The sequence below is a fragment of the Polyodon spathula genome, chromosome 10 (genome assembly GCF_017654505.1).
Source record: "Polyodon spathula isolate WHYD16114869_AA chromosome 10, ASM1765450v1, whole genome shotgun sequence".
Lineage (NCBI taxonomy): Eukaryota > Metazoa > Chordata > Actinopteri > Acipenseriformes > Polyodontidae > Polyodon > Polyodon spathula.
The window spans coordinates 28,070,944-28,093,711 of record NC_054543.1 but is presented as its reverse complement, the minus strand read 5'-3'; the positions used below and the strand labels follow the sequence as shown (position 1 = coordinate 28,093,711).

General features: G+C 43.1%; 1 protein-coding gene across 1 annotated transcript; it reads right to left on the bottom strand.

The window, feature by feature from the left end:
• Nucleotides 1–9,543: 9,543 nt before the first annotated feature.
• Nucleotides 9,544–22,562, bottom strand: LOC121321393 (C-X-C chemokine receptor type 2-like). Its single transcript, XM_041260310.1, has 2 exons — nucleotides 22,431–22,562; nucleotides 9,544–11,850 (listed from the first exon to the last, which is right to left on the bottom strand). Exons 1-2 carry the CDS (start codon nucleotides 22,435–22,437, stop codon nucleotides 10,772–10,774), a joined length of 1,086 nt encoding a protein of 361 aa, XP_041116244.1. The 5' UTR covers nucleotides 22,438–22,562; the 3' UTR covers nucleotides 9,544–10,771.
• Between the last annotated feature and the right edge of the window lie 206 nt (nucleotides 22,563–22,768).

Sequence of the window (22,768 nt, the reverse complement as noted above, 5' to 3'; positions counted from 1 at the left end):
CTAGGCTCCGGCCAAGAGCTTGCCCTTGGAAACTGGAAATTTCCAGCAGCGTGCTGGACAGGAGATTTTGTTCGGTGGCCACCGGCTCAGGGAGTGGGACCTCACGCAGTACACTGTCCATATAGGCCGTCAGTACACTCACCAGGCGAGTTACCTGTGCCTCCGCTGCATATGCCTGCTTGAGGTGCGTTTCCATCACCCTGCACTGTGGGTTCGGGCACGCCGGATCTCTGGCCAATCCTCCCACTGCCGGGGCCTTAACCAGGGCCTTGATGGTGGAGTCTACCCTCGCTAGGCCCAGCTTTTCCGAGCCTTCCAGAGAGGCAAGCTGTGCGGATTGCTTCAGAATGCTTGGAGCTGAGGCCGGATGATCCCAAGAGGAACGTACCTCCTCCATTAAGTCTGGGAAGGCCGGAAACTTTTTAGGGCAAGGAGCTGGAATGTGGACCAGCATGGTTCTGTGCCTTTTGTCCAGGGGACCTGCAGGAAAGCTGCAATGCATCCCATCAGTGCCGACGCTAAGCTCGACAGAGAAGGAGCACTGGCTTCCGAGGCTTCCTTGAAGCTAGGTTCCTCCTTGGCAGTGGGTTCGAGCTCCCCTCCTACCTGCATGTCAGAGGAGAAGGAGGTCCGGCCCCCAGAGGCAACTATTTAAAGTGTGTCCTCACACATGGCAGACAGTAAAAAACAGAGCAGCCTACAATACAAGTGAGGAGACAGAAGAAGAGATTCAAATTTGAGAGCCGTGATTCAAGGAAAGCAGCAAGCCGGCTCTCAGCACGAATGCAAGGGAAATGCAACTTGTCTCAGAAGCTCTTTCTCTCAAGATGCTCAGCTAGACAGAGAGGTCCTACTGTACCGTCTTGAGAAGGAAAAAGAGAAATGGTTTCCTCAGGGTGACAGTTTTAATCCCTTGGTGGGCGGGACCGAGTGTGTCATCCCAGGAAGGGGCCTATCGGCAGCTCTAGTATAAAGAGCTCAGTAATACCTATCCAATGGGCAGGGATATCCTATAGTCATGTTTGTGGTAGTCTTCAAATTGAAAGGGAATAGCACTGCTGCCTGAAGGATAAGGCTGGTTTTCTATATAAAAGTGCATTGCCCCAGCATAATGGCAAGTGTATCATATTGTATGGACTTATATCTTTTAGGAAAAGTAGCTGAGATTCGTAAACTACACAAAAAAGACATGGCATATGGCACTAAATCAATGAGGAACATCTTTCAGAATATACCACATGATTAAAATATGAAAAGGCATAATAATAATAACAATTATTATTTTTATTGTGTAGACTAGAGTTTACTATGTTTTACATTGCTTTTGCACCCCGTCTATGCACTTTTGTCTTGGTGCAGCTGTCACTCTCCCCTTCTTGATCTGTGTGCGTCATGTAGCCTCCCTTTCATGCCATATAAAAAGGTCATTCGGGCAACTTTTATTCAAAGCACCTAATTTATGTATAAAACAGTTTGGGCATTTTCATATATGGATGCCACAAAATATTATTTATTTTTTCTAAGATATATGTGCACACACTATATAAAAAGCTTGAAATTACTTTGGGACAATCCGTTCTTCATATACGAATGACACCTTGAATGACTATAGATACAGGTGATGTCATTATAATACTTAATAGAAATACGTAATGTGTATTTCTCCAAACTATTTTTTCAGAGACTTTTGTCTATGCAGTATAAAATTGATCAATGGGGCAAGACGCTCATTGTTGATAAAACAGCCTTAATTGCCTAAAGACAAACGTAGATTCAATACTGATCAATCCTGTGTAAAACATGCAGACTCCAAACTTTAGCTGCTTTTACAAACAGATATGATTCTATAATATATGTGGGAAAATGCTGTGGAGGAGATCCTGCAGAGATCCCACTGGGAACGTGAGCCATCCTGGCAGGTGGCCACATTGCTCCCTCCCCGCGCTCCCTTGTGGGGTAGGTCAAAACTCTGGCCATCTCCTCCGATGTGGACTGTCACCAGGACATGCAGAGGGAACGCAGGATGTGGCCAGCCCACACACCAGCCTCCCAGGAGGCGTTTCCAGGGCTAATGCCCTAGACAGCCACCCCAAACTGCCCCGCCACAACCTCAGCAGCCCCGGCAGGGCCCCTAAAGGCTTGTGCCCTCAGATGCCCTTTTCGGCACAACAGCTGCAGTACTGGCACGCTTACACCTCAGACTCCTGGGTGCTCACCACCGTGCAAAACGGTTATGCGCTTCAGTTCCGCTTGGCACCTCCTCCCTTTCCAAGCCTCGGTACTTCACAAGGAACTTGCCGCCTTGCTGTGCAAGCGAGCCACTCATCTCATAGACCCCACCTCCCACGGAGAGGGGTACTACTCTAGGTATTTTCTAGTACCCAAAAAAGATGTCAACTTTCACCCCATTTTAGACCTGGGGCTCCTTAAAGGGTTCTTAAAAGAAAGGAGGTTCCAAATGCTGACACACCATCACATTCTCCGACTGGGCGACTGGTTGACCACTGTGGACTTATGGTACACATACTTTCACGTTCCCATTTGTCCAGAGCAAAGGAAGTATCTCCACTTCTCTTTTCAAGGAAGCGTTTACGAGTTTGCTGTGCTGCCATTCGGCCTCTCCCTAGCTCCTCGTATGTTTTCAAAGTGGGTGTACACTGTCCTGGCTCCCCTGCAGCTGCAAAGGATCAGAGTAATAAACTATCTCAACAACTGGTTGATCTGTTCCCAGTCAAAAGAAGAAGCAGTGGCCCACATGGTGGCCGTGACAGAGCATCTGGTTGGGCCTCACCATCAACGATGCAAAGTTCAGCTTACACCGGTGCAGTGCTCAACGTACCTGGGGCTCCGGCTAGATTCCAATATGATGCGTGCATACCTGTCAGATGACAGAGTTGCAGCTATCCAGGGTTGCCTCTACCTGTTTCAACAAGGATTGCAGGTCACCCTCCTATTGTGCCAGACACTATTGGGTCTGATGGCCGCAGCCATATCGGCCATTCAGCTACAAGCGTGGCTCAATGCGTTCTGCCTCAACACCAAATGTCACAGACACCACTGGCTGATTGTATCTCATGAGTGCTCGGCCCTACGCTGGTGGAGGAAGACCTCTCACCTGCACAAAGGTGTGCAAATAGGAGTAGTGTTGAACCACCAAGTGGTGACGACAGACACCTCAAACTTAGGTTGGGGACCTGTCTGGGAAGGTAGAGGAGTACACAGATCCTGACTGGACCGCTGGACATCCCTGCACATAAACATGCTGGAGTTGCAAGCAGTATCCCTTGCTCTCCATCACTTTCTCCCGGTGCTGAGTGGTACACATGTGTTGATCCAGATGGACATCATGCCAGTGGTGGCGTATGTTAACCACCAGGGTGGCCTATGGTCCCCGGGGTTGCATCACATGGCATTCAGGTGATTGACATGGGCTCAGAGGAACTTGCTGTCCCTACAGGTGATGCACATTCCCGGAGCGGTGAACTGGGCAGAGGACCTCCTCTCCAGGAATGGCCTGCATCCATCAGAGTGGTGACTCCACCCTCAGATAGTGACGCGCACTTGGGAATGGTTCGGGAAGGCATAGGTCGATCTCTTCACTTACCCCCAATGGTACTCAATCCACAGATTAGGCAGTCCACTCAGCGTAGACGCCCTAATGCACGAATGACCCAAAGTGTGTTTGTACACTTTCAAGCCTATACCACTGCTCCCGGCCTTTCTTGAAAAGGTCAGATTAGAGGAAGGGACAGTTCTACTAGAAGCCATGAACCCATATCTTGCCCTATGCCAGTTATCTTACAGTTCCTACAAGAACTGCTTGATGCTGGTAGGTCATCTTCCATGTAGATTCAGTGTCTCCGGCACGCATATTTTGGCTATCCGGTTTCTTAAAGGCACTCGGCCATTACACCCTCCCAGAAGGACTGTTCTCCCCGAATGGAGCCTTGTGACAAAAAGGAACTGAAACAGATACTACAGGTAGGGTGCAAATGGTGCTTGTGCTGTTTTATTTTAAATAACAAAAATAAAGAAAATATTCAACGATTGGTTTAAGTCAAGCTGGGCAATCGCCTTCACTGATCGTTAGATTTCTTTGTATTTATTTACGTTTTCTTTTTTTCCGCTCTCGTTCGCTCCTCTGAGCAACACTCCTCCAAAGAAGAAAAGCGGCAGGCTTTTATAATGGTGACCAAGGGATTAACTAGCTCTTAATTACCTTGTTAACCCCTCGGTCACATTCTGCATGAGTTTATTAAAGCTGTGTGACTGTCAGCCAGTTTAACAATCAGCAGCTGACAGTCACGCATTCTCACCAGGTATGTCAAATAATAAAGATATACAAAACACAGCTTTTTGCCGTCACATTTATACATAAAGCCAATAATAAATAAACACAGGGGAGGGACACTTTGCCACATATACCCCCGCCCTTGTGCAAAGCACACCTGGCCTCAAAGGCCACTTCCCTCCCCCCTTAGTCCCAAAGTCCCAGACATATTTCCAGCCCAGAAACAGGGGCAACAATGGTCCATGGGGGTGGCCATGGTGGGACGTCCTCTTCCCAACCCAACAATGCTAGTGGCCAGGTTGACCGTTCACCAGCTGGCTCCTCCAGCCAGGACACTCCTGGCAGCAGAAAGGCTGCTTTATCCTGTTGCACCACTGGCAGCGGAAAAACTGCCAGGGGCAATGCTGTCAGCAGATGTGCTGACAGTGCATAGGCTGGCTTCTCCAGCCCCAGCAAATCCCCAGAGGTCATCAGCAAACAACCTCCAGGTGATGTTGAACTGGCCTCCTCAGGTGATGGCGAATAAGCATCCCCAGGTGAAGCAGAGCTGGCAGCGACCTCAGGCGAAGCAGAGCTGGCAGTGACCTCAGTCGACGGCAGCAGCGGACCCTCGGGAGGTGACAGCAGCAGCGGACCCTCAGGAGGCGACAGCAGCAGCGGACCCTCGGGAGATGAACTTGGGAGGGGCACCATTGGCCATACAAGTGGCAGCGGGAGCTTCACTTCTGCCTCATACCCTGTACCCTGAGGCTCCACAGGCATTGCAGAGCAGCAGGCAACCCCAGGCGATGCGGAGCAGCAGGCAATCCCAGGCGATGTGGAGCAGCAGGCATCCTTAGGCAAAGCGAGGCAGGCATCCTTGGAGGATGAGGGGAGTCAGGACAAGCTGGGGTGCTGGTTTGGTCCTCTTCATGGATACTGCAGCCGGGTGATTCTTTCCCATGCTTCCCTCTGCAGCCTATGCAAGGGCTGCTAAGGACCACCAGCATCACGTCCTGGTCCTTCCTTTAGTGGTAGAGCGGGAAGTTGCAGGCAGTCTTGTGGTGGAGGTGGGAGCGGTAAGCAGCCCTCCCACGCCGGTGGAGGCAGAACCAGCAGGTATTCACCCTCTGCTGGTGGAGGCGACGGAGGCAGTGGCAGCTCCCGCTGCTCCGCTCCGGCCGTTAGAGGTGGTGGAGGCAGAGTCAGCTCCTGCTGCTCTGCTCCTAGTGGTGGTGGAGGTGGGCAGTGAGGATCCCCGTCACCACATCTACCCGTCGTCGACATCAGAGGACCACTTCCTACATCCTCATCGTGGGACATCAGAGGACCGCTGCCTCCACGTGTCGTCAAGGGTGCATGGGAGAAGCCGTTCATGTAGGCTCCCACTGTTGCGAGGGGAGCAGTGGGGGGACTGGTGCAGCTCTCCCTCACTTGCAGTGGACTGGTGCATCTATCCCTCTGTTGCAGGGTACTGGTACGGCTCTCCTTCACTTGCAGGGGATTGGTGTGGATCTCCCTAACTTGCAGGGGACTGGTGCGGCTCTCCCTCACTTGCAACGGACTGGTGGGCTCTCCCTCATTTACAGGGAACTGTTGAGCTTCTCCCTTTTGCTCTGGAGACAGCAGTGGGACCTCTCCCTCTGACGCTGGAGATGGCAGTAGGGGGATCTCTCCCTCTGGCGCTGGAGAAGGCAGCGATGGCTCCTCTCCCTCTGGCACTGGGGACGGCTCCTCTCCCTCTGGCTCTGGAGGCAAAATCAGCAGGCATTCTTCCTCTGCTGGTGGAGATGTGACAGCAGGTATTCTTCCTCTGCTGGTGGAGGTGGGAACAGCTGCCTTTTGGGCTTTGGATTCCCGTGGTCCCCCTGTCTGGGCACTGGAACCTTGTGGTCCTGCTGTCTGGGCCCTGAACTCTCCCGGCCCCACCATCTGGGTGCTAAACACTCGTGGCCCCCACCATCTGGGCACTGGGCGCACAGGCTCTTCCCATTTAGGTGCTAGTTCCTCCTCTTCATATTGCGTTGGGCATATGGCCAACATGTACCCATACACCCCACAGTCGGGACACAACTCCGCCGCAAGATTCCTCAACTCGGCCCATACTTGACACTCATTCCTTCATCTCCTGGTCCTCCATTCAAAATTAGTTTTCCCAAAAACACACAAAAAAAGACGTGCAGTAGCTTTCTCTGGCCTGAGTCGGAGGCTGTAGTGGATCCCACGAGGACACTACATGTGACAGAATGGCATGTGTGGTGACGTCAGGCCAGAAGCAGAAACTGAAACAGATACTGCAGGTAGGGTGTAAATGTCGCTTGCGTCATTTTATTTTAAATAACAGAAATAAAGAAAAGATTTAAACAAACAAAACATTTGGATCACCGAGCAAATAAAGGTTTAAACAAAATAATTAAAAGAAAATAAAGGTTTAAACAAAATAATTAAAAGAAAATAAAGGTTTAAATAAAATAATTACGAACGCTACAACACTCAACGATTGGTCTAATCAGGCTGGGCAATAGCCTTCACTGATCCTTAGATTTCTTTATATTTATTTACATTTCTTTTTTCTGCTCTCGTGCGCTCCTCTGAACAGCACTCCTCCAAAGAAGAAACTCGGCAGGCTTTTATAATCATGACCGAGGGATTAACTAGCTCTTAATTACCCCTCGGTCACATTCTGCACAAGTTTATTAACTGCGTGACTGTCAGCCAGTTTAGCAATCAGTAGCTGACAGTCATACATTCGCAAGAGGTATGTCAAATAATAAAAATATACAAAACACGGCTTTTTGCCATCACATTTATACATAAAGCAAATAATAAATAAACACAGGGGAAGGACACTTTGCCACAAGCCTTAATATTGTACTGGAGGCTCTCATGAAGGCCCTGTTTGATCCTTTACACTCAATAGAGCTGAAGTAGCGGGTCAGTCTGTCTGTGTACAGCTCCTGCATGCGTATTTGGGAGGATGGCAGCAGGATGTCTCTGTGCACAAAACGGCTGCTTTCCTCCTCAAGGTGATCACAGCCTTCCACATTAATCAGTCTGTGGAACTGGAGTTCTTCCATCCACCCGTTTTCAACAAGGGAAGATGAGAGATTGAATTTCCTTTGCCCAGTGCAGGCATTGATATACTATGTGCACAGGACAAGAGCCCTGCGTCAATCTGACCACCTCTTCGACTGTCATGGGACATGGACCCTAGGACAGTCCATCTCTAAGCAACGTCTGTCACATTGGATTGTGGATAGAGTCTGAACTGCGTATTATGGTGCTGGCTAGCCCCCACCTAGTAGGGTAGCCGCACACTACACTAGAGGGTTGGCTACATACTGGGCCCTCTTCAGAGGTGCCTCAACGTCTGATATTTGTACTGCAGCTAGCTGGGCTATGCCACATACTTTCTCTTGGTTCTACCGCCTTAAAGGTTCCTTGAGGGTGTAAGTTCACACCGCAAACCTCTGGGTTAGACAATGCTTGTGCGTCCCTCATATGCTGCCATTCCTTCTCCTTCATGATGGCTCTGGTATACATTATCCCATACGTAATGTCATTGGTGGTCATCTTTGAATTGAAAGGGAATGTTAGGTCACTTACCTAACCCTGGTTCCCTGAAAGAGAAGATGACCACCAACAGCAAGGTCGCATCGGTCACCCTCACGGGTTCAATGGAAAAAGAGAAATGGCTTCCTTTGGATGACAGTTTTATCCCCTCTGTGGGCAGGACCGAATGCATCATCCCAGGAAGGGGTCTATCAGCAGCTCTTGTATAGAAAATTCAGCGATAAATACCCAATGGGCAGGCATATCCCATATGTTTAATTATTGGTGGTCGTCTTCTCTTTCAGGGAACGAGAGTTATGGTAAGTAACCCAACGTTTTTAGCACTTTGTCATCATGAATCCATTTAAATGATATTGATATGTATTCAAATGAAGAAAAGAGCATGGAATTCGGCGGGATCTGGAATACTAAGCTAGTTTAAACAGATGAGATGAGATGTAAGGATTTTGCCTTGCACTTTGACAATTGCTGACACTCCAAAAACTGCAGCTCTTCTTACAATTGTAAAAGCGGGTAATTATGAGCTGTATAAAATCATACACATTTAGAGACATGTCATTGGCTTTAGGATGGCAGCTGTGGTACATTTCCTGATGCGGATGTAACACTGTATTTATATTTATTGCGTGTTTTTGATATATCACATGATTTTTGCACTTATTTATTATCACCAATTATTATAACTATTTACTTTTTGTGCACATTTTTACTTAGTTTGTCTTGCATGAGTGATTTTCTTAATTTGATGGCATGTAAGAAGCATATTATAGAGCTCAACAAGGTTCAATTGAATGATTGTAAGATCTTACGATTGGCTGTAAAGCAAGTGGCCTGTCCCCCAAACTCCGCTCCCGGTAGATTCAAAAGCCAGCTGTTCAGAATCAGTGTTGAGCTAGTTTCTGTTTTGTATGGGGTCTGTTTAAATTATTGTATGGTTTTTGTCTCTTTTAAATACGAGCTGCTGTGCCTGATGCTGCATGTTGTGCTTGAAGGCTTCTGTTCCTGGTCTGACACTGTGTGTGTGCTGATGATTACCCGTCCCCGTGCCTGTACAACTTCTCTGAGTGTGCTGGGTCTTGCTGATATCGCTTGAGTATATGCCCTGCAGCTGAAAGACTAACAGCGCAACCGAGGGGAATGTGGCGAAGAAAGAGGAAAAAGATTCAACTGGACTTTGATAACAGAGTGCAGACAGGTCTGAACTAAACATGTATTTAGCAGCGTTTTTGTGTTTTAATTATCTTACTTGGCCAACTTTTGTGTTAACTATTGTATATATTTTTTTATTTATGCATTGCAATCTTAATTGTGTTTTAGTGGGGGACTGGAGTATATCCATTTTATCAAACTATCACTGGTCAGATCTATAGCATCTCTGCCTGTAGTGGATGGTTAAGGTACTGTAATTAAAAATCTATATTCCGAATTGGCCATACATTTGGACAATCTCTTGTAGGCTAAAATGTAGGCTAAAAGTTCAAAAGCAACAGCAACTCCTTAGATGTTTACATGTGCAACAGAATGAACAGCATCAAGCTATGTAGTGTAGCAGGCTGCTCGGGTCACTGCTATAGGTGCCAGAGGCAGCCAGAACAGCTAGCTCAGGGGAGCTTGAAAACCACCATATCCTCTGTGGAAAACAAAAGCAAGTAATAAATCTCACGAGTATTGTTTTAAAATACATACGATAAATATGGCTCTTTAATGTTTTTAGAGAGACAACAATATTGTTTTGTAGTGTGTGATATTGCTCAACAGATAGCATAACAACATACTAGAGGCTCCTGCCTTTTTTCTCCAGCAATTTAGACACACATTTGGACAAACAACTGTCTCTTTAGACAAATGATGACTACAACAACTTGTCTTTACATTCAGATTTATTTTACAGACATGTTTCAAAAGCACATTTATTTTGTGGGCCCCACAAAATCCTGAATGGGTAACCTTGCACTGATATCCTCATTAGTACTAAATATCTATCAGTATTAATGGTATATCTTGGTTCAGTCAGGAAACTCATGCAATAGATTATGTAATAAAGCATAGATTAGACAACACTACTACATTATACAGATTTTTATGGTATTTTCTTTAGCCTTTGGCCTCGCAGTTCGAGATACCCCTACCCATAAATTAGCTTGCAGAGAAGTGGAGAGGGGGCAGGATGAAAAAGCCAAAAAGCTTGGGGAGGAGAAGGAGCGCTCTGGCCATAATGGACTAAGGTAAGATATAAATCCCTTCCTTGCTGATCAGTGGACATATTGTTTAACAAAAGGCACCAGCTATTCGAATGACAATTTGTTCTGGTGTTGGAAGCGCCTACAATATGCACGTGTTTTGATCTAAGGTTAAAAGTGAGTTCCCTGCCTGAACCATCACTTCTGGATTCTTGCACAATATGTTCGTACCTCAGATCACATCCTTTCTTTAAAATACAGAAACATGTTTTTCCGGCAGCTTACACAATCCCATATTCTCTCTTGCAGTAAGGCTTTTTTTTTTTTTACATTTTCACCAGCCAATTGAAAGAAAAAAATATTTTTATTATTGCTACTGTATATTGCTTGCTTGGGATCATCTGAACTGTTTGGAAAATGTAGTATTTCTTACTGATGTATTTCTTGCATCCACTAGGGGCAGTGTAGCAGGGGGAACAAGTTAATGGTTATGCTCTGGTAAAACAAAAAGTACTTAGGGACATCACTGGAACCACAGGAAAACTAACTTCTGTGTTTTAAAAAGTCTCCATCATTTGATGACTGATACACAAAATGATACAAATGGAATCAAAACAACTAGAATACATTAGTTAAGATTACTCTCGCTCCTCTTTAGTGGTTGCGAGCCAGTGCAACAGGCAGTTGCACTATACAGGCAGTATACAGGTTTGTTTTATTACACACCCATAAGAAAAGTACCACCTGTTTACATCATCATATTGTTAGTTTCTGAGGAGTGAGAAGTTGACCTGCTGAACACCGACGTGGAACCCCGTTCTACCAGCCTCCATTTATGAAGCAGCTTGAGGGAGTTCCGGCGGAATTTCTCCCCCACAAAGGCATACAGGATGGGATTGATGCAGCTGTGGAGCAGACCCAGGCTCTGGGTGATGAAGATGCCCAGGCTGATGGAGTTGCTGATCTCGCAGGTGTAAGAGACCAATTTAAATCTGATCAGAGTGTCGCCAATTATCACCAAGTGGTAGGGCATCCAGCAGATGAGGAAAGCCAGCACCACAGCCACAATCACCTTCATGGCTTTCTGCTTCTCAAAGCTGCGTGCCTGCAGGAGTCGGCAGATAGTGATGCCATAGCAGACCAGCATGACTGTCAGTGGCAGGAGGAATCCCAGAGAGTGCCGGAGGAGCCTTGTGGCAAAGCGCCACTCTGCAGTAGTTTCTGGGTCATACTTTTCGTAGCACACTGTATTCTCTGAGTTGGACGGCTTAAAGGCTGAGTGGAAGAGAACAGGCAGGGATAGCAGTACTCCCACAACCCAGACAGAAGCACAGGTAAGCCAGCTGTAAAATGGCTGTCTCTGCTTTCGTGTCTGGACTGCTCGAACAATGGCAAGGTAGCGGTCAACACTGATGACAGCTAGAAACAGGATGCTGCTGTAGAAGTTGACCTCCTGGACCAGGCTGACCATTTTACATATAGCATCTCCGAAAATCCATCCATGGATGGTACTGACCGCCCAAAAGGGGATGGTGACAGCGAAGAGGGTGTCGGCTACCGCTAAGTTTAACACGTAGATGTCAGAGGGGGTGAGCAAACGGTGGTTACACCCAATCACAATGCCTACTATGATATTCCCTGGCACTGCAAGCAGGAAAATTAGAGCATAGATGGCGCAAATAGCAGAGTTCACTGCTGGATTGATCTGCAGTGGTTGGCAGATGATTGTTTTGGGGTCAAGAATGAAGGTAGGGTCATATGTTGCAGATATGTTTTCAAAATCTGACAAGTCCCAGTCGTCGAAGGAGATGGAATAGTTAATGCCCTCTGTAAAATAAAAATAAAGGTGATATTAGTAAATGTGATAAAATGTGCAAATGTAGGATCTTAAGGATTTTAACTATCAAGTTTCCTAAGGATAATGTCTTAATTTAAAAAAAAAATGTAATTGTTTAATATCTTATAATATGGGTTCTTTACTTTTGTTTCTGCTTTATTTACATTTTTCAAATTACAGATGCTTTTGCACTGTTGCCCATATAGTACATTAGTTGTGTCTGAAAAGTTTCCCATCCACCTGCAACAAAGCAGAGAGTACATTTTAAATTTGTTTTGTGGTTAAATGATTAAAATGCAGAACTGATCTGCTTGCCTAATTTACCCTTGCAATGATTCGCGAATATCCTTTCCAAATCACGGGGGTTGCTTCTGAATGGATGTGCTGCTGTAATTTCCCCTGTGAATCTGTGATTTTTAAAAGTTTGCAAAGTTACAAAAGGATAGGAAATGTAGATAGTACTCCCTTTAAATATACTCTTTTCCCAAATACAGAATGTTCTACACATATAAATGAGTCTATGGCTATAAAGAGAAGTATAGTCACTTCAACTACGACTGAAATAGTAATATACAGCCTGGTCGCTGCTTGCTTCATGCTGATTTTAGGTCTTTCAAACCACAATGATCAATGGTAACTGTTCACATCAAACTTGGCAACTTAATGCATGGAGGAAGGGGATGTCCACATTATAGATAGGGCTTCTGATTTTTGGTTTTAACTGATAAAACCAGATAAAACACCCCCGATACAAAAAAATAAAAATAAAATCAGTGGATAGCCAATAAACACTGGAAAACACCAGAAAAACTGTGGAAATGGTTAATCTATTCACGTTGACCCTTTTCACATAAAAAAAATAAAACCTACTACAAAAATAATAATAAATACATTTCCATGTGCTACTGGGCAATGTCACACCTTCCTGACTTGTGTCTATCATTGATTAGTTCTGAATACTTTAAATCTGCCCCAACTATTGACTGACAGCACTTTCCTACATTTCTATTGGAGACACAGTGTGTGAGATTTAAAACAAGATTACAATCAGGATGGAGACTTGTTAGCGGGTTAAAGCTGTATTACAGTTAAAATAAAGCTGTATTACAGTTAACATACAGAGGATTTAAAATAGAATTGTGACAAAATGTACAAAAATGCTTACACACACAAAACCCCAGAAGAATGTAGCCACGAGCATAGGGATTTTAATGTGGAAGACTAAAAAGAGCTAAATATAAGCACCGAAAATTACAACCATGGGGCGTTTTGAAGCCAAAGGGGCGTTTACATCCAAGAGGGTGGGAAGGAGGGCGTTTTAGCCAAATAAAAGGGGGCGTTGTGTTTTCTTACTTAAAATTAAGGAAACTTATATACTTGTATATGTGGATAAATGGCGGCGAACCACCGTGCGTTTTGTTTTGCAGCGTGGAAGGGAAGCCCATCCACGTTAATAATTAAAACCCGTGCAGAAGGTGGCCATCTCCCGAATTAATTAAGTGATTAATTTATTGCTAAACGGGAGATGGTCACCTGTATAAAAAGCCTGCAGCTCTCCATGTTCGAGGTGTGGGTGTTCAGAAGTGGAGAACGGGGGGGGAAGGAAGGAAGGAAGGAAGGAAGGAAGGAAGGAAGGAAGGAAGGAAGGAAGGAAGGAAGAAAGAAGAGAAAGAAAGAAAGAAAGAAAGAAAGAAAGAAAGAAAGAGAGAGAGAGAGAGAGAGAGAGAGAGAGAGAGAGAGAGAGAGAGAGAGAGAGAGAGAGAGAGAGAGATTGTTAAAAAGAATATAAGAATCAGTGAAGGCAGCTGCTCAGCCTGACCTTAGCGTTTATTTTTGTGCTCGAGATTTGTTTTATTTCAAACCTAGCAAGTGTTTATTTTTGTTTAAATATTTTATTTATTTTTTGTTTACTTTAAGTAAAACGGCGCCCGCGCCACATCGTGCCTGGGGCCACTGTCTGGCTTGAGCCGCCTGGAGCCGGTACTAGTCCTGCAGGAGCGCAGGAAGCACCAGGGCTGGTGCCTCAGAAAAGGGGGCAGCCGGTGACAAAGAAGGGGGGGGAGGTCAGGAGACCAGCGCCCCCAGCCGCACTTTCGTGGCAGGATGTATGGTGGTCAGAGCCCCACAAAGGGGAGCTGCTGACCATGAAGAAGGGGGGGGGGGGGGGGGGGGGGGGGGGGCAGGAGACTTTCGTGGCAGGAGGAACAGTGGCTGAAGCCCCGGAAGAGGGAGCTACCAGCCAGGAAGACATGGGGGGAGGAGGACATCCCACCGTGGCCACCCCCATGGATTACTCCAGACCCCTCTTCCGGGACATTGAGACTAAGGGGGGAGGTGGCCGTTGGGGCCATGTGTGCTTTGCACAAGGGGGGGGGGGGGTATATGAAACAGGGCAAGCAGCCCTGTACAATGTTTATTTTAGAACGGGGTCTCCCCCTTGGCCTCGTGTTATTTTGTATTTGTTTATTGATTTATATTTGTGTATAAATGACGGCGAACCACCATGTGTTTTGTTTGTTTATTATTTGTATGACTGCGCAGCCATGCATTTTTGTGTTATTGTTTTAAATGTATATGTGGATAAATGACGATAAACGGCCATGCGTTTTGTTTTGCAGCGTGGATGGGAAGCCCATCCACGTTAATAATTAAAACCTGTGCAGAAGGTGGACATCTCCCGAATTAAGTGATTAATTTATTGCTAAACGGGAGATGGTCACCTGTATAAAAAGCCTGCAGCTCTCCATGTTCGAGGTGTGGGTGTTCAGAAGGGGAGAACGGGAGAGCGAGAGATGGTTTAAAAGAATACAAGGATCAGTGAAGGCAGCTGCTCAGCCTGACCTTAGCGTTTATTTTTGTGTTCGAAATTTGTTTTATTTCAAACTTTTTATTTTGCTCTTTGAACGAGTGTTTATTTTTGTTTAAATATTTAATTTATTTTTTGTTTACTTTAAATAAAATGGCGCCCACGCCACTGCACCGTACCTTTGTTTTTGTTGTGCTTCCTTCTGGTCTGGGTCACCTTAACACAGTTTCCTGCCACAACTACTTAAACACAATGTGCCAGTGATGTACTCACTGACTTGTGCACTATAAGAACACATCGTGAACACATCGTCAGAAGTGCTTGCTACGAAGCAACTTCGCTGCCAGTATGTCATGTGAATATAATATGGTCCAATCAGAACAAAGCAGCCATTCCATTTATGCCTGTTGCCATGTTATGTTACACATCTGAATTTCACAGTTTATTCTTATTGTTATCTAGCGATGTGCATTTGAGGAGATTTTTGGAATAAGTTCAGAACCAGGTATTTCGATTCTGGTTCCAAAACTATTTAGAAAAGCATGTCCGTATGTCAATGTATGAGCAGAAGTTCCGACAATATTGTGAAATCGCCCTGTATAATTAAAGTTAACAAAATAACCAATAATCTCCAATTTGCATAGAAACAGTTTGATTACAACAGCGAAAGCCATTGTGTGCTTGTATATGAACCTAGTTATTTGCAAATTTCACAAAGATTACAATTTAAAAAATCTTTACCCACATGATCTGTGCAAACAGGTCAGTGGATGTTAGGATCCCAAGCTGAAATATGATCCCATCAGCTTGGGGTTAAATTAGTTTTTTAGATAGACAAAATCTTGTCATGTTCGGTTTGGGGTTATCTTGCAAATGATCCCCCTTGAGGTGCAGAAAATTCACTTTACCCAAAGCATTTTCATCACTTCTTGTAAAAGTGAGTGTAACAGGGGAGACCTGCACTGACTCTCCGGGTGCATTCTGGATGCTGCAGGAAGGGGGTAGCAGCCTTACAACATTCGCCTGTCGGTCATGGCAGTGACATGGAGAGGTGGGGGAGAGAGTGTGTGGCTCTACCTCTCGCTGAGAGGTGGGCCTTGGGGGATTGCTCGCCCTATAAAGATTACGCTCTGTGTTCACTCTGGCTGCCCTCTAAGAAGAAACGAGCCAGATGGCGGAAGCTGGGATTGCTGGACCAAGCACAGTTGGTGAAACAAAAACACACTAAATAACTAAAAAACCCATTGGAAATGGAATGAGTGTAGAAATCGGGGAATCCTTGGGCAGACCCCAAAACGTGTATAGGTGGAGGGAATACCATAGGGTAAGAAGGAGACCCGGGCCATGTGGATAGCGACGGTCGGGGTGATGCTGCCGAGTCCTTTGTCCTTTGTGATTTATTATTTCCAGAGCACCTGCATTGGACTGTGTACCTGGACTGGTATAACCGTGGTCTTGTTTACCGTTGCCGGTACTCAAGCCACAGACAACAGCGCCCTCTGAGGGCTGAAATAAATCAGTGTGCCTGAGCAGCGTTACAACTAAAAGTTCTGTCTCCTTGTCAGTGAATTGCCCACCACCCTTCCACAGTAAGACTGAATTATTGTCAAGGGAAACACATATAATTAAAATAATAATAATAAAAAAAAAAAAACGTTATTGCTGTGATAAATATTTAGCAAACCTTTTTTTGTGAATGTGTCAATCATAGTTATCAAATGTATTTTTGACAAAAATTAATGTTTTAATAATCTGTGTTACTAAAAACATAATAGTACTCACTGCAACCGGATCCCTGATATTTGTATCCAGTTTGTCGGATCCAAAGCATGAACCGGGCAACCGATTTCAAAGGAACTGCTTTGCACATCTCTGCTGCTAGCCACAGCATGGCACAAGCAAAGATGATATGTTGGTAATATTCTATAATAGTAAGCATTTTATGTATGTACTTACATGGTGATTAGACCAGTGACTGGGGTTTAATTATTTTAGCTTTAAGAATAATTTCTCTTTAATTCTCAAAAACTAGTGAAATTAAACAAAATTAATAATTTATGCTAATTAAGCGGCATTGTCAATCAGCAATAATTCTTTAAGAAAAATTCTGTGGCAAGGGGGCGATGACTAAGCTCAGCTGATCCTTAGGGGGACGTTGTTACAAAAAAGGTTGAGAAACTGTTATAAACAGAGGCTATAGGGATGCTCCGGGGATATTTCATTGTTGACGTAGCCATATGAATCTTGAAATCTGGTTAAAGGCATTATGAAAACCAGGTGCCAAGCAAGTAACTGCAAACTGGGGAGTGATGAGGTGCTTCAGCCACGCCCACACCTGTTCTCAAACAGCCAATCTTGACTTTAGCGACCGTCTCTACATCAAGATCCTCTGCTGTTTCAGTAGTTAACTGCACTCTCTCTCTCCTCAACTGAGAAATGTTATTGAAGGTAAAGACATTAATTTGGCCTTGATTCTTATTGCAATCTCAGAATTTCTGGATCAAAGGGTAGTCAACTGTGGAGATCTGTCTGTTGCACTAAAATCTCGGGATCCTCGGCGTACTCTTGGAGAATTGTGCTTGTTTTTTTTTTCTGTTGTTCGCGATCTCCTTTGTGAAGTTTACGCTCACCAACTACAGGAACTGGACTGGTCAGATATGGTGGTACCATTGTTATGAGTATCATAAAGCTTTTTCAGCTAAATCAGCTTCTCGGTTAGCAATGGACAATACACTGATTGCTGGTCTCAGACTGATCATGACCTTTAATAGATTCTTCAGTAGTCTATGCTAACGCTTGGGTAGGCTGCTATTGGACAGCCTCAAATTATCTTCCCCTGCTCTTGGTAACATATTTATTTATTTATTTATTTATTTATTTTTTTTATTTATTTATTTTTAGGAATCATGTGTCTGCAATTACTCCTATTCATTCTTCTGCTCAATCTGCTTTTCAACAAGCAAAAATTCTCATGAAGACCCATGAAACATTCCGGTGGCAGACAGCTGTGCAATAATTTCAATTCCTCATTCTGCATTTCCAAAGGATGCCGTTTTTTTATGTATGTGCAGTATTGTGGCCATGCTCATTCAGGTTCTATCTGCCCCCTTTTGTCTAAATGACATTCACTTCCTCCTCATATCTCCTCCATCAGCCTCTGAAGTACTCTTCATGTCTCATGTCTCTCTTCTCAGCCGTCGGCATCCCCATTCTTGAGTTCCTAGGAATAACTTTGGATACTATTGATATGAAGCCCGAATGTCTCCCGATAAATTGGAACGCATTCGCTCTCTTATTCAATCCTTTCAGATCTCTCCCCTATAGCACTGGAACAGACTTTTTCTCTGTTTTACGATAACTTCAGTGCTGCCCCCCCCCCCCCCCCCCCCCCCCCCCCTTTCATGACCTCTCACTCCATATGGATGCTTCTTCTATCAGTTTGGTAGTATTCTCTTAATCAGTGGTTATAAATAAATAAAAAATAAATAAAAATCCCAGCCTTGAAGTATTCTCTATTGTCATTGCAGCCTATCTTTGGGCTCATTTTAGCAGAAAAAAATCTATCTTAATCTTTTGTGATAATCAATCTACTGTTCATATTACTAATAAAAGCCGTTCCTCTTCCGCTATAATTATTCAACTTCTTTGCTGGCTAGTCTAGATTTCAGTTATTAATAATTTTATTTTGAAGCCCAACACCTTCCAGGTTTTGCTAATAACACTGCTGATGCTCTTTCTCATTTATAGATTGCTCAATTCAGACGTCCAGCTCCCTCACGTTAACCTTTTCCTTCACCCATTCCTCCATTCAGCAAACTGGTTTTCAACTAAATTCATACATTTGCAATCTTCTGTCTCAGCTCATTCTAAAGCTGTTCTTCCTCCCCAATTGTATTCTCCCATTCATTCCATATAGGTGCAATAACATCAGCAGCCGAAGTTAAAATCAACCAGTCCTACCCCATTGCAATTCCATATCAGACGAGTCTGTCCTCCCACAAAGTCAGGATTTTTCCTCTCCACCAAGCGGTTAGATTAGTCAATAAAAAATAAAAAAATCAATAAATTTAAATCAATATATATATATATATATATATATATATATATATATATATATATATATATATATATATATATATATATATATATATATATATATAGTGGCAGAGCAAGCACGTGTAAATAAAGTATAGGTGTTGTATGTATTTTGGTGGTGGTTGGCAGGGACGGGGTTAATTCCTGTCCTTGCTAAAAACATGTGAGAATGTGGCTGTTCACCAACGAGATAACTGAACCCTGGCCCTGGCCCTCTTTATGTGTTTATTTATTATTCTCTTCCAGCGCTTTTGTTCTCCCTTCGTAGATCATGAGGCTCTCCATGCGGCCTGGGAGCATTAGCTGAGTCTGACCTCTCTCGACTAGATGACTCAGTAAGAAAGGGAGACCTTGGTTCATCCTCCTATCCTTCCTTAGATCCCCTATGGGGAAAGTCCTCGCTTCCTGGACTTGCAGGTGGATCGATTCTGCCTCACCTCAGCGAGGGCGGTTCTCCGAGTAGCCAAGGGGAAAACCCTATTCTGTTACTAAGTCACAAGCACATTGTCTTTATTCTAATAGTCCCTTACGCAAGCCTAGCTCCTGCCTCATGAAATAAGGATTAACCAGAGAAAAGTCAAACCAATATGTCATGAGCAAGGCCCTTTATTCTCAGTTATTACAGATGTTTACCAAAAATTTTACAAAATCTATAGGTCAGTATTTATTCAGTTTCACACAAAATTTGGCCCATTCAAGCATGCAAAAAAATTGATTTTCATTCAGTAGATAGATTCATGTCAATAAAACGTTAGTTTTAGTTTAACAATAGGATGTCAGTTAAGTTCCCCAGCTTTACACGGTTAGCATTTACAAATAGTTGCAGATGAGCTGCTTTTGCGCCTATCCCTGAGCAAAAATGGGAAACATTATTTGTTTTTATTTTTTTAATAAACACTAATAAATTTCCAGAAGGTTTATATCAAATGAAAAGGAAAATAAAAAACAAGACATAATTTAAACTACAGAATGAAGTGAGTGTTAAAATGTGCAGTAGGGTTAGTCTAGTATCAGGATGTTGCATCCTAGTCAGCCTATCATAGGTAAATAAGACCTCAGGAATAGGATTTGTGAGGATGCAATAAAGCAGGTCCACAGTCACATGCAGTGATTTACACTTAATACAAAAGTTCTCATTGCCTCACATGAAGATGAGAACATACTCAGAGACATGGAGCAATGCATTGCATCATATTTAAAAGGAGCAGGTTCAAATGACATTTTAATTGTCTCCCTCCATTAGGTAACAGTGATACTCAATCTATCAGCTCAACAACAAGCATATAAAGCTGATTTGAATAGTGTACCAAGCAAGCCTAGAAATGTGATTATATTACAGAACCTGGTATTTTTCATGTGTATGAAATTATTTCTCAGTGTGGAAAGTGATTTTCTATTGCAAATCTTTAACAAACTCTTTCAGGGGGAAGAAAATTACCAGAGTACACCCCTAGTGGTCTTTTTTTTTTTTTTTTTTTTTTTTTTTTAATAAAAAGTAAAAAACGGATTCTGTTAACGTACCTTAATAAAAATGAGCAATTTCTAGTTTGTATCATTAAAAACTATGTCAAACTGACAACAGGCTCTGTCAGTCAAACACAGTTTTAAATAAAATTGACTATTTGAAAAATACATTTACAACTGCAATAATAATAAAATAAAAAAAAAAAAAGTGAAGTCTCCATTGATGGTTTGACAAATGATGACGAATGACAAAAATACATGATGCATGGATGTGGACAGTGGACCATTAAGCAACAGTGGGTGGTAGAGTAATGTTTTGTGCAATCTGTTTGGATTATTTTAAGTTCCTTAATTTAAATTTACTGACACAGGAGTGCACATGTGGCAAGAAAAATAGTAACCTTATGCACCTCTCAAATAAAAATAAATACATAAGAAACTTCAAATCTCACTATCCCAAAGTGTAGCCTCAATCTTGAAGGGCCACATAAAACTGCCTTGAGAACCCGATTTAAAAATGGGCTTTTTCTAAAAATTCTAATTGTTATTGTCCTTATAAGGTTTACCATAGTAAAAGCATAACAAAGTGAAAGCATCGTAAAGCAAAGAGGTATGGTAAAGTTTATTGAAAAACATGTCAAATCAAGGTAAATGCAAATAGTTGTATATTCCTGTCATTTGAACGACTTAATCACATCTAGGATTTGTTGAATGATTCTATTTTTTTCTGTATTATTTAAAAAATGTTAGCTTAAATGCTTTGCTACACTCAATTACATTATTTAAAGAATTACATTTTTATACTGAACTTTCAATTCAATATCCTTGTCTTTGCCTACTGCTCTCTTCAGCACACTGCCCCCTCCTACCCTCATGTCTCTCTAGACCAACTCTTGCCCTTTCCACTCCTCCTCTATTGTCCAACTGGTCATGCCTTCCCTCCACTCTCCAACCTCCCATGCCCGCTCCTACTTCCCTAGCCCCTGTGATGGTACCAGCTACCGGAGAACTTCAGGAACTCCCTCTCTCACCGCCTTCTGCTGTCTCCTCAAAACCCGCCTTAGACTGTAATTGTAGATCTGTTGCTCTACTGCTTCTATTACGCACTGGACTTGCTTGACCTATGCACCACGTTACTGGATCCTCAGCTAATGCACTATCCTTGCACTTGCACTGCTATGTCATTGTAGATATAACTTGTTCTAACCTTAACTTGTTTCACCCTAGTTCATATTATTTTTTGGTAGTATTATCTGCACTTATTGTAAACTACATTATATTTAAATATTAAGCTTGCATTGCAACCCTTTATGCCCTGTAACACCAGTAAGTCACCTTGGATAAAGGCATTTGCCAAATTAATTATTAATAATATATATATATATATATATATATATATATATATATATATATATATATATGTGTGTGTGTGTGTGTGTGTGTGTGTGTGTGTGTGTGTGTGTGTGTGTGTGTGTGTGTGTGTGTGTATCGCATAAACACACTGTAATAATTCAAAATGTACAAAAAAATAAATCACAATTTCTTATAATAACTATACTACCACTTAGACATAGAATTAAAGATAAGCGACGGCCACAATATTGTTTATTTGGGTAAATTCCTGAATAACTTAATTCTTGTTTTACATCCGTTAAATAATCGTTTACAAAACCTTTACCTACAAGCAAACATGTATGAGTCTCACATGGTTTGACTGTAGCACCATATACTAAGACACAGGTGAATTGTGTTATGATGGCCAAGTCAAGGCTTACCATGAAAGTGATTCAATGCTTTTTTGACTCTTTAGTCATTTCCCACAAACACCTTCAATTTCACATATTTCCATAGAGCTGTATTCAGAAACTATCTGTGAGTGTTAATGCTTCGGTGCGCCCATGTTCTAACACATTAACTTGGCACTCTGAGTGTGGTCTTTGTAGTCTTCTATGAATTTATGAAGAAACACGTTTAGAATTTCCACCCCCTTAAAACTGCTTGTCACTATTCTAAGAGACACATACAGAAAGCATGTCACTGCTGCTGACATCTGCAAGCATTCCTATACATCAGGAAAGCAAAGAAGATTTAAAAAGTGGTACAGATACTATTTACAGCAAACACCATGAGAGATGGTATGTTTAACTTGGGTTAAAAAAGTTACAATCTACTTAAAAATGTCAAATAACTTTACATTTTTCCTACCTGACATCCTTGATCCAGTAGTCTCTTCAAGGCGATCCTGTCCTCAGCACACAGTTTCTTAAAACTCTGATGAAATATTCAGGCTTGTGCCACAGGAGCATGACATGCTGCACAGAAGGAACTGACAATTTCTGTCACATGAAGGACTTTGTCACAAGTGATCTGTGATCACTGCAGGTTTTTTCTCTTTTTTTTCTTTTTTTTTTTACTTTGGGACATATTATGAAGCCAAAGCCATATTCTGTGAGAGGATTAAAACAATCCCGTGTTTATGCTAGGCAAAAATTACCATGGTTTGCCATGTTTTTAAATATGCTTTACAGTGCTTACCTATGCTT